Source organism: Bactrocera latifrons, unplaced genomic scaffold (assembly GCF_001853355.1).
Source record: "Bactrocera latifrons isolate USDA-ARS-PBARC rearing strain unplaced genomic scaffold, ASM185335v1 scaffold_220, whole genome shotgun sequence".
NCBI lineage: Eukaryota > Metazoa > Arthropoda > Insecta > Diptera > Tephritidae > Bactrocera > Bactrocera latifrons.
The window spans coordinates 457,596-469,840 of NW_017535742.1; the positions used below are offsets into that span (position 1 = coordinate 457,596).

At 36.0% G+C, this 12,245-nt stretch overlaps 1 protein-coding gene across 1 annotated transcript; it reads left to right on the forward strand.

The window, feature by feature from the left end:
* Nucleotides 1-9,118: 9,118 nt before the first annotated feature.
* On the forward strand, nucleotides 9,119-11,342 carry LOC108968581 (poly(A) polymerase type 3-like). The gene is made up of 4 exons (XM_018932704.1): nucleotides 9,119-9,205; nucleotides 9,269-10,182; nucleotides 10,254-10,450; nucleotides 10,525-11,342. The coding sequence occupies exons 1-4, from the start codon at nucleotides 9,171-9,173 to the stop codon at nucleotides 11,308-11,310; spliced, it is 1,932 nt and encodes a 643-aa protein (XP_018788249.1). The 5' UTR covers nucleotides 9,119-9,170; the 3' UTR covers nucleotides 11,311-11,342.
* Nucleotides 11,343-12,245: the final 903 nt, after the last annotated feature.

Sequence of the window (12,245 nt, forward strand, 5' to 3'; positions counted from 1 at the left end):
GAACCAATAAAAGGAAAATTATTAATTATACTCTTGCAATATGTTTCTTTTAATTAATTATATTTTATTAGTCATTATTATTTTTCTTATCTCTAAACACTAAAATTCTGAAATTTAGTACTCTTTCATAAAAATCTCTGTTATCATCCGCCAGACACCACAAGAAGGATATCATTATTACTATATGTTCGGCTAGTTTTAATTATGCGTTAATTGCATGCGGCTTATATTGATACACGAATGCACATATTCAGTGCAATATTGTTCACATATTTCTATATATATATTTACATATACACACTCCTATATACATACATAATCGGTTGTATTATTAGACGCACAGAAGTGGGGCCAAATAAATGCAATTGGTACTTAATGCATTTTGACCATTATGTACGTCTGAGTGTCACTCAACCATCCTCCCCCTCCCGACGTAATACTTGATGGTGGTACCGAGGGAAATGGTACAGGATGGTAGGAGGTTTAGTTCGGATTAAAGCTCCACGCTGACATGGGGTCCAGGCTTTCGATGCTTCCTCCTCGTCAAAAAAAAAAACATAAATAAAAATCGCTTGTCAATAATTGCATGTCTACCTCTACAGTTAAAACTTCTTCCTTTAAAATCATTTAATTTTTCCAACAAATAAGGTGTGATTTTCATAACAGCACCGCGGACAATTGAATGCTGTTATTTACACGTGCACTTATACAGACACACACATGTCAAAAGTGACAATTTGGCATTTATGCATGATGTTATATTGTAAAATGTCAGCAAGGGAATTTAAGTGAACAACGTTGGAATTTTTTCATATCTTTGTTGTTGTAACATGTTACAAAAGCAGAATGAAATGATTTTTATGGCAATAATATTTGTATTTTTACAATTTTTTTTTTTAACAGTTTGTATGACTGTGTCAGCGAATACAAGTATGAGTAGCTGGATAACTATGGCAGGTATAAACTTTTTTAATTAAACATAAGTAAATAAAAAAACATGCAATGTGTCATTGACAATGGATTTGACTTTATAATATGTATTATAATACCTATATAATAGGGTGTACGCTATTTCCCACGCTGATTTTTTTTTTTTTTTTTGTTGTTTTGTTTTCTGCTGACGAAAGCACAATAGACCTAAGGTCGCATTGCATTCCTCGTACATCCATCTGCCCTGTCCCCTAAAGTTTCAATTTTGCCCTAAAAAAGGGTATGCAACCTAAACAAACTCTTTATTTTCAGTGCCTGATCATTTTTTTTTTTTCTTTTTTGCCATGCATACAGTATGGAATTTTTTTTATTTCTTTTTCTTTAAGGAAAAAACTCACAACTTCGAAGAAAAAATACTCTTTTACAAAATTTTCCCCGCTACCAAGAAGGTTGAATTAGTTTTTTGATAAAAGCAAACATTCTCCTACAAGTTTTAAGCAGTTAAAGTCATACGTCAAATGTATTCTACACCATGTCGTATGAGCAACACAAAATATACGAAGTGCCTCAGTATTTATGAGGGATATTGGTTGTTTAAAATAGAGAAAATATTATAACTATTTTTCTTTAATCTTAAATATTTTATTTCACTTGATTACCAAAACTCAATTTTATAATTTATTCTTGTTATACTACCGTGATCAAATTGGTCCATTTTATCTCCTTCCAAGTAATCCCCTTCCGCCGAAATACACTTATGTCAACAAATTTTCCAGTCATCATAGCCTTGAAAAGATCCGAGATGGCCATCAGGGCCTTCTTGAATTCAGCTTTAATATCCTCAGTTGGGTCAAAACAGTCTCCTCGGAGTGGTTATGTGAATTTGCTGAATAGCCAGAAGTTATACGAAAGTAAATCAGGCGAATGCAGTGGTTGCGGCACGATATTAGTTGAAAATGTGGCGAAATGATCACGAACAACCAATGCAGTCTGAGATGGTGCATCATCGCACTTCTTTGTTCAATAAATTTAGACAATGTAAAAATCGAAATATTCACTTTTAGTGTCTCAAAAAACGGATTTTTTATCCGGTCAGAATTCTGTCTGCTACAACAACAACACCATCAACCATAACCTGTATTCGGAGCAAAGGCAAATAATCTGAAGTGATTTCGTATCACTCATTCATTTAGTTATGAGCGTTTCAAACTTCACAGTACATCAATAAAAGGGGTGATGTGACATTTTATTATCATATGCTTCAATACGTATTAATTTTGAAGTATTTTAGTGGTTATATACACTGAAAGCTACTGCTGAATTGATTAACATAAAATTGGTAATTTGAAGTGATTTATGAATTTCAAAAATTTCCATCTCACTACATCAACTTTACTTATTTCCTGTCCAGACGTCTACACGTTTGCGACAAAAACTCCTAACTTGACATTTATGTTATAATTAATGAGGTCGATGTGACCTCTGTATATCCATTTGGGCAAAATTTTAAGAATTAATATGCGAAATGGGCAATGAAAGCAATAAAGAAAAATAAATATGGCAACGATTATACACATGTGGTTATTTGTTATTGCCAAATGTTTCGTGAAAATTATGGCGCAGCCGGAAAATTCCAACATCAAATAAAACTTAATGTAAAATAAATTTTTTAGAAAAAAATATGTTCAAAAGTGTCTACACAGTTGAGAATAAGTTTCATTGAGTTAACCCAAAGTATATACTAAGAAAGCAATTTTCTTTTGTTGAAAATCTCGACATAAATTCATATGTGCAACCACATACTGGCGTCTATGCATACATAAAGACATGTAAGTGTGTAAATTAAAAAAAAAAAACTCACAATCAATTTAAAAATTTCGTCTAGCCACTTCTTAAGCATACCAAACTGACTGCATACGAATTTTAGCTGCTTACATAACAAACCTAAGTGCAAAAACACTTCAATAATCAAGTGTTTGACAGAAATACTATACTCTTCCATAGAAATACTATACTTATACATAAATAATAAATATAGTATATACGATATTTCTCACACATTTCTAAGTCTCATATTTCTAAGTCACACATTTCTTAGCCAACTAAGCCTTTGTATATTTTAATGCCACCAAGCACGTCCATTTGTCAAGGTCTATCTCAAATATTTGCCTTAGCATGTCCTTTTTGCGAACCCTTTTGTTTTGCGGCTTTTCTATGTGAGCACTTAATAGCCGCATATTTTTACCGAAAATATTTCCATATATACTATAACATATATGTATATATATTCAAAAGCGAACATTAGATACATGTATTTTGTAATTGTTATTCTGTTTAAGTCGATATGCCCTCAAGTGTTAAGTGAGTGGAAATAGTCCGAAAACTTTGCATGAATACGTGCATTTCAAGCGTAAGTAATTCACAAGAATTTCGTTTTTACTTAACTTGACCAAATGTGTTGTGAAATCAAGCTGTTACTTGGCTGAGAGAAGAAAAGCAAAAGCAAAAGCTATGAAGTGTCCTTTCGGCTTTAGAATACAAAAAATATTTTTAATCAAAAATAAAACCCTTTTGGTTTTGTGAATTATGTAAAGCACATTTTAAGCATTGTTAATTGGGATGATAAGACTTCATATACTTTTTTTTCGAATATAAAACCAGTAATAGAAACGTTTATATATGTTTACCAAAGCTCTATTCTACAATGCAGGGTTATCTCCTACTGTTTTGTAATGCCAACAACTCACTCTCTGCCTTCTTAAAGATATTTTACGAAACTTTAATACCAGACATTAAACTTCGTTAGTTGAATCAGAAAGGCTTTCGTTTGCTCCATTCGAAGAGTTGTCTTTGTATATACAATTCTATTTAGTTTGTGTGTTGAAGAGTTTCCGTAATCGATAGGCAGCAAATTAAGCTTTACAAGCCATTAAACACTTTTAAAAGGAAAACTCAGTAAATTTGTGCTCATATGCTCACATGCGCCAAGTTTTAAGAACTCTGCGGAATTTGAGTTTCAAATTGTTAACGGCAAACATAGCCATGTTTCTTGGAACATAAAGTAAGTTGGATGAAAAGTTTGAACGCAGATTTGAATAAAATTTCACTAAAAATTGGATTGTATGAGCATTTGCATTTTTTTGTTTACTAATAAAGATTTACTAAGGTAATGTATATATTTTTATGCTATCAGAAAGTTGAGGTTTCAAAAAATATAATATAATATAAGAGTCTGATATTTTTTTTTTTTGTTTGACTTTAAGTTACATTTGACCAAATTTCGCTTTGGAAAAAATATTTTTGTACAAGATAAAAATAAAAACGACAAAAGCTTGAATCTTTGAAATTTGCACATAAACTTGTAGGTTATGTGGAAAAGATGTAAGTATAAAAGTTTGAGATATTTTTATAACATTTTTGTCATATGACTTCTTTCTATAGGAAGCAGTTTCGCCAGAGCTATCGTTTTTAGCTCTTAAAATTTCAACCAAATAAAATATTAAAAATTAATGAAAAATATTTTAAATAAAAATTCTAATAAAAAAAATTAAGTCTCCTTTAATTTCTGATATTTTATCTTTATATTCCAATAGGTTTCAACACACTATGAATTTCTTTGACTTTTTACTGCTTTCAAAGGGATCTGTGCTGGTCTAGAGATAATATAAACATATACCAAGAATAACTGTATAATGAAGAGAAGAACGCCACAAAAGCCATTAATGAATTCAGTGAAGTTTACGGAGATGATGCTGTATGAGTTCGTGTAGCACAACAATGGTTCCCTCGCTTCCGTTCTGGAAACTTAGAAATTTCGATTTACACTGATGGCAAAAACTGGTCGACCAAACGCACATATTGGTTTTTGAAAAACTGCTTAGACTACCCAATATTTCCAAACATAAGTTCATTTCAGTTTTGGGCAAAATGTGATTATAGAATATAACTAAAATTATACAATAGTTCATCTTCAAAACATCACTGTTTATTAAAAAAAACATAGCATTGCAGCACTTGATATTATTTAATTATATATCACATCCAAGGCAATATATCATATGATTTTATTAATATAGAAATAGATTGATAGCAAAATTACATTCCTTTTAAACCTTTCAATGTGGTGAAACGAATAAACAACTAGCGTAAACCAAATATACTTATAGCTCTGGGCTCCAACGCAAGTTAAAGGCACAAACCTCTGAACCAATAAAGTCACATCACATCACATCATATGTATAGTAGAAGTCTAGTGTATGCTGTAAAATTCAAGTATATTAATTAATATAACAAAATTTGAAGAAAATAAACATTTTTACACATCAGTTCGCTTCAAAATTTTTACTAAGCCTTTAGTACGGCCTAATCATAAAACAGAGCCAAGTTAAGTGCTACAAAAACTTAAAATGCATACTCGCTTACTTATATAATGCCGCCAGCTGGATATGTAGTTTGCTTACGGTACGCTTAAAAGCAATAAAATGCAAGTTTTAGACGCATTTACATATATATTCTACATATATGTATATATAGTATGATATGTATTATACATGTGTGCTATAAAAGACGCCTGTTAACCCTATAACGGCAAACTTAAACTGTAAACACACTTGTAGCACTTTTGCCTATAAATATGTATGTGTGCATTTATATGTATGTGTGCATGTCTGTATATGCATAAGCATACATTCACAAATCTACAAACTTCAACTTCTATTAAAGCCAGCAGAAAGACGTACACACATACATCTATAGGTGGATATTTACACATGTAGCTGTAGTGTTTACAGCTACAACCCATTTGGCGCTGCAATAGAATATTCAAAGTGCAAAGTACAGACATTTTCAAAGTAATTTTATTGAAATTATTTAACTTTCCATAAGAGTACACACAAGCTGCCCAAGCTGGCATAGCGCACAACGACTTACCAATCAACTACTTGTATGTGTGTATAGGTGAGTGTGTTGGATTTTAAGTTTTTCTGTTTGTAAACAAGTTTGCGAAAGTTCCGCAGACATAGCAACGGTGTATATATGTAGTAGGCGGGTGTGTGTGTGTGGCAAGTATGCGACTTGCTCTCGGCTGTTTGCTCTAAGCATCTCTTTAATCCACTTTTTGCTGCATACTTTTATGGGCGTATGAGATTTCTTGTTTACATGTTGTTCGGTTAGGTTGGCAAGTCGGCAAGAGACCACAAGCTGCTGAATGGATTTCAATATGTGCAAATGTGTGTGGGTGTGTGTTATATGTATAAATGCTAATTTATAGTTGAGAAAATTGTTTAATTTAAAAGTGTTAATTTCTGCTTGCTGCTGGTATCAAATAGCGGTAAGTGCTAGCTTGAACTATAGCGTGTATTTACGCATTTTCGAAAACTAAATAAATAATATATGCAAATATGTTAAAGAAATGTGTATGCTAGCTTACTCTCTAACTTATTTTCTCGAGAAAAATCTCTAAAAAATTTCGTTTTCTTTTTATTTGAAAAATGCGATGCTTCATTAACCCACTGACTGCTATTTTCTCTGCTGCAAACAAATCCACACAAATTGCCTGCCTACATAACGGTAATATTTAATAACCAGGGCACTTTCATTATTTTTTCTTTGACACTTGCTGGGAAAACTTTTTAAGCTGCGGTCAAATGGTTGAGCAAATTCACTCAAAAAAAAAAAGATAAAAATTAAAAATTAGCAACAAATTGCAACAGCCGAACCAATCAGGCGTGTCATATTAAAGTGGTGTGAAGGGGAAAAATCGTGTACCACCAAAAGCGAAGGCAAAGAGAATGTAAGCAAAACTTGCTGCTGTTCTTCCGCAAGCAGCGTGTGATTTTCTAATTATGAAATACCAAAGCAGCGTAGGCTTCCAATAAAGGACTAAAGCAAAAGTTGGCGGCATACAGCTGACAGCAGCAGCATGCAGCAAGCTACCGGCATTTCTTAGTAGCGCAGCATGTTTGAGCCCGTAAGACAGCCAATCACTTGTCTGAAGTTGGAGATTTCACTTGAATTTGCGGGCAGCTCTGCCACCTTTGATTGCTTCAATCGCTAATGCAAGCTTGTTGTTTTCTTGGCAAAATGCTTTGTAGTAAGTGTAAGCGTTGCATGCGCATATGTTTTGTTTGAAACTTTACAGCGTGATATTAATGCTGCGCAAAATTGCGTCAAAGCAGCTTCAATTACTTGAAAGTTAATTTTTTGATGCTCTCTGGAGAGTAAAAAGTAATCAAGTATGGTTTTTATTGGTTTTACTATAAGTCATGCTGATATCTGAGGTAAACTGAAGCGAAAATGGCAATTTATTGTTCAAAATAGTCGGGTTTTAGCTCAATATATTGGGTAGTCGAAAATGTCTTTTCGTATTTCTAATCCAACTTCATCTTATTTTTTATATGTATAATGAAATTTAACGAATCAAATATGTTCTATTTTGATCGACCACTTATTCTATCAGTGTAAAACTTCTCTTCAACACTTTTTCACGTTAGCCTTAATGGTATTTTTCGTTTTGGAACTATCTTGGTGCGATTTTCTAAACACCAATATGTGACTGCGTTGCAAATTGTTCAATCTTGGGTTATCACCAGCATTTGTGATATTGATATCATCGGCGTCAACACCCCCGCCGTTAGTTCTGCTTTCACCAGACTGGACAAGGAAGCAACACAAATGGGTCTGGCAGTGAACGAGGGCAAGACGAAATATCTCTTGTCATCAAACAAGCAGTCGTCGCACTCGCGACTWGGCTCTCACRTCACTGTTGACAGTCATARCTTTGAAGTTGTAGATAATTTCGTCTATCTTGGAACCAGCGTAAACACCACCAACAATGTCAGCCTAGAAATCCAACGCAGGATAACTCTTGCCAACAGGTGCTACTTCGGACTGAGTAGGCAATTGAGAAGCAAAGTCCTCTCTCGCCAAACAAAAACCAAACCCTATAAGTCATTCATAATACGCGTCCTGCTATATGGTGGAGAGGCTTGGACGCAGACAACAACTGATGAGTCGATGTTGCAAGCTTTCGAGAGAAAAGTTCTGCGAAAGATTTATGGTCCTTTGCGCTTTGCCCAGGGCGAATATCGCATCCGATGGAAGGATGAGCTGTACGAGATATACGACGACATTGACATAGTTCAGCGAATTAAAAGACAGCGGTTACGCTGGCTAGATCATGTTGTTCGAATGGACGAAAACACTCCAGCTCTGAAAGTATTCGACGCTGTACCCGCCGGGGAAAGCAGAGGAAGAGGAAGACCTCCACTCCGTTGGAAGGACCAGGTGGAAAAGGACCTGGCTACGCTTGGAATAATCAATTGGCGCCACGTAGCGAAAAGAAGAAACGACTGGCGCGCTGTTGTTAACTCGGCTTTAATCGCGTAAGCGGTGTCTACGAGAATTAAGAAGAAGAAGAACTATCCAGAAAGTTCTTCGTCGTCGAAATTTTTTTCTAGTCGTTGGTCTTCCTACTTACTGTAAACGCGGTATGGTTTCAGATCATGCACACCTTCAAACAACAAAAGGGAGGAAGAGATTTCTATGAATTCTTGATTGCGAAGCTCGATCTTCATCTTGAGGATCAGTGATAGAACCTAACCTAACAAAGCGTTTTTGGTTTTTATTAATGCATCTTCTCGAACATTTGTGCTCGTGATAATTAGCTCAAATAATACATTTTTTGTGCGTTTAATCTAAGTATTTAGTCTATTGTTTGTGTTTGGCAATGTATACACATATTTGTTCTAAATTGTGCAAGACGCCTTTTATTTTATTCTGTTATTGTATAGATTCTGTGTTGTTCTAATACTCTATTATTTAGACAAAGCACCTAAACCGCCCATAACCTCATGATAGATTACACTTGTTTTGAGAACTCTGATGAAGAATAAAAACTAAACAAAGAACGCTTTAACTGTAATTTAAGAAAGCAAATGACAAGGTCGTTGACCTTCTGAAAGTCCAGTTAATTAAAAAGTAGACTCTTCAGTAATGAGTTCAGGTAGTAAAACAGTTGGTAGGTAATTCAGGTAGTACAAAGACAATATCAGGTAAGCGGGCCGCCCCCTTCCTACAACGATTACGAATTTAAGTTATCCCTTCAGCATAAGGCTTTAGAAAAATTTTATATAAACTGATGCAACATCAGCAGAACAGCAGTTGAAACCTGCAAGCGCTCGGAAGAACAATATCACATATTCTAAGATATTTCCAAAAAGTTGCGATTAAAATAAAAAAAGATGACTTTCTATCAACAACCTGATCAAGCAACGAAGTAAGCATTATTTTTAACTATTACGTTAAGCAGTTAAATAATTTAAAGCATCTATTCTTACAGATTATACTACTCCATGATGTGGAACAGCGGCTCACGTCTACTGAATGCAGTAAGCACTGCAACGGCTGAACCACGTGGTAATGGTGGTCACAAGCCTAACAATGGGAATGCTAGAAATGGTGCTCTGCAGCAGCAACTTCAACGTTATCAAAACCAACAACCACGACAGCAACAACAGCAGCATCAACAACAAACGCAGCAACAAAATCGATCACAGCAACAACATCGACAACACTCACAACAGCAAAGGCCTCAGCAGAAGTCAGTGAAGCAGCTCGGCTTGACATCTGCCATCAGCTTGGCTGAGCCCAGTACTGAAGAATTGCTACAGACCGCTGAATTACATAAAGCTTTAGAACCATTTGACGTGTTCGAAACTCAAGCAGAGCTTAATAAGCGCATGCAAATCTTAGCCAAACTCAATACGCTGGTCAAACAGTGGATCAAAGATGTCTCAGTGGCAAAGCATGTGCCCGAGGCCGCTGCCGAAAAGTTGGGTGGCAAAGTCTACACTTTCGGTTCATATCGCCTGGGCGTACATCATAGAGGCGCCGATATTGATGCGCTCTGTGTGGCGCCACTTTATGTCGAACGCACAGATTACTTCACCACATTCTTTGAGCTGTTAAAGCAGCAAGCCGAAGTGACCGAGTGTCGTGCGGTGGAAGAGGCCTTCGTGCCGGTCATAAAAATGAAATTTGACGACATTGAAATTGATTTGTTGTTTGCGAGTCTGTCGCTCAAGGAGATACCGGACGACTTCAGTTTGAGCGATAATAATTTGCTGCGCAATCTGGATCCACGCTCGGTGCGCAGTTTGAATGGCTGCCGCGTGACCGACGAAATATTGGAGCTAGTGCCGAATATAGAGAACTTCCGCTTGACGCTGCGAGCGATCAAGTTGTGGGCGAAAAGTGAGCATCACGCATTTATTTTTATTTATTTTAAAAATTTAAACTAAAATTACAATTTTTTTTACTTACAGAACATGGCATTTACTCAAATTCGCTGGGGTACTTTGGTGGCGTGACGTGGGCGATGTTGGTGGCACGCACCTGTCAGCTTTATCCGAATGCTGCGGCCGCCACGTTGGTGCATAAGTTCTTTTTGGTTTTCTCGCGTTGGCAGTGGCCACATCCCGTGCTGCTCAGGCAACCCGAAAATGTGAATTTAAGGCTTCCGGTTAGTACTTCGAATTAATGAATTTTTTATTGACAAGTTGGCTAATGAATGTCTTCAATTTTTTTGCTTTTTAGGTTTGGGACCCACGTGTAAACGCTGCGGATAGCTACCATCTGATGCCCATAATAACACCGGCATATCCACAACAAAATTCCACATTCAACGTATTGGAATCAACCAAAAAAGTTATAGTTAAGGAACTTAAACGTGGATTGTCCACACTCGATGAAATTATGCGCGGAAATGCTTCGTGGAACCGACTCTTCGAGGCGCCGAGTTTCTTTTACACACACCGCCACTTTTTAGTGCTTTCAGCCTCCTCAACAACGGCGGCTGATCAGCTGGAGTGGTGTGGCCTAGTTGAATCGCGGATACGCCTATTGGTTGCTAATCTAGAACGCAATGAATACATTTCATTGGCGCGTGTAAATCCGAAAAGTTTCGACTACAAGCAGAGTGGAGCGAAGACCCAGACCAACAGCGGTATTGCAACAGCTTGCCAGGCACCATTCTGCACGATGTGGTTCATCGGCTTGGAATTCGCAAGCGCTAAAAATTTGAATGTGGACCTAACAACGTGTATACAAAACTTCACCGACCAGGTCATGCAACATGCGGCAAACATAAAAATGCTGAAGTGGGGCATGCAACTTGACACGTGCCACGTGAAGCGTAAGGAGCTCTCGCAGTATTTGGAAAAGGAGTTTTTGAAGCGCGAACGCAAGTCCATGGAGCAACGTCAGAGTTTTGAGAATGCAATTTCTGCGAAGGCCAAACGTTCGTCATCCGAGATGTCTTCGGAGGAAGAGAGTGGTATCGCTAAGAAGTCGCGCTCTAGTGGATCGGAAGATAGTTCTTAGTTCTAAGTATGTTTTGTGATGGTATAAAACGAACTGACAGAAATATAATATTTTCAATGTAAATAAGTATTTGTAATTTTTATTAAAAACGCATCATATGCAATTTTATCTATAACATCTTAAAAAAATAATAAAAAAAATGTTTGTATATAAAAGCTGAATTTTTCATTACGAAAAAAAATATTTTTTTTAAATTTCGATTAATCGTATTAACTTAATTTCAAAATCGCAAAATAAAATTGGAAAATAATAAAATACTCAAGTTTTTTATTATATTTTCACATTTTGAAAAATAATCAAATTGAAAATTTTGAAATCGAGATAAAAGAAATTTGAACAAATTAAAAAAGGAAGCTTAATACCTAAAATTCGGTGGCCAAAGGGCTTGCAACTTAATCTCACAAATGCTTTCAAAAAGTCAAAAGGAAGTGCTTAGATGTTTCCACCCTTGCAGCTTCTGCCGCTGGCATCTGGTAAGCATAAACGAATATAACGCAATGATTGGTTAGATCCTCCACAACTAGGAAGAGTTTTCGCGAAGCGTGAGAAGAGAGCAGGATCAACCCGTTCCCATTCTACTTACAGCGGAGCGGGGTACTCTTTCATGCCAGCTCATCAGCTTCATAGTTATTTGCGATTTTGTGGCCTGGCACTCATATCAGTGTTATCACAAAGTGACTCGATGCTATTGATAACAAGGTTAGGCTTTTCCTAACCAGTCCAGAACACACGAAACACAATGAACTATAGAACATACTTCCCGCAAAGCTTTGATATATTCGTATGGAAGTCAGTATCTCTTAGTCAGTATCTCTTTCCTCAAATGACTTCTACGCACCCACAACTCCCTCGCCAGTATGTTCGCAGTGACAAAGTCATCAGAGTTTAGTTTGGCGAGCACATAATCTAAACGAACCGGTCTAAATTCAAAGTAC

Bases quoted from the DNA above. Each gene is read 5' to 3' on its own strand.
- LOC108968581 (XM_018932704.1), top strand. From the start codon at position 9,171: ATGACTTTCTATCAACAACCTGATCAAGCAACGAA. The intron at 9,206-9,268 runs GTAAGCATTATT...CTATTCTTACAG, and splicing joins CAACCTGATCAAGCAACGAA to ATTATACTACTCCATGATGT. The intron at 10,183-10,253 runs GTGAGCATCACG...TTTTACTTACAG, and splicing joins GATCAAGTTGTGGGCGAAAA to AACATGGCATTTACTCAAAT.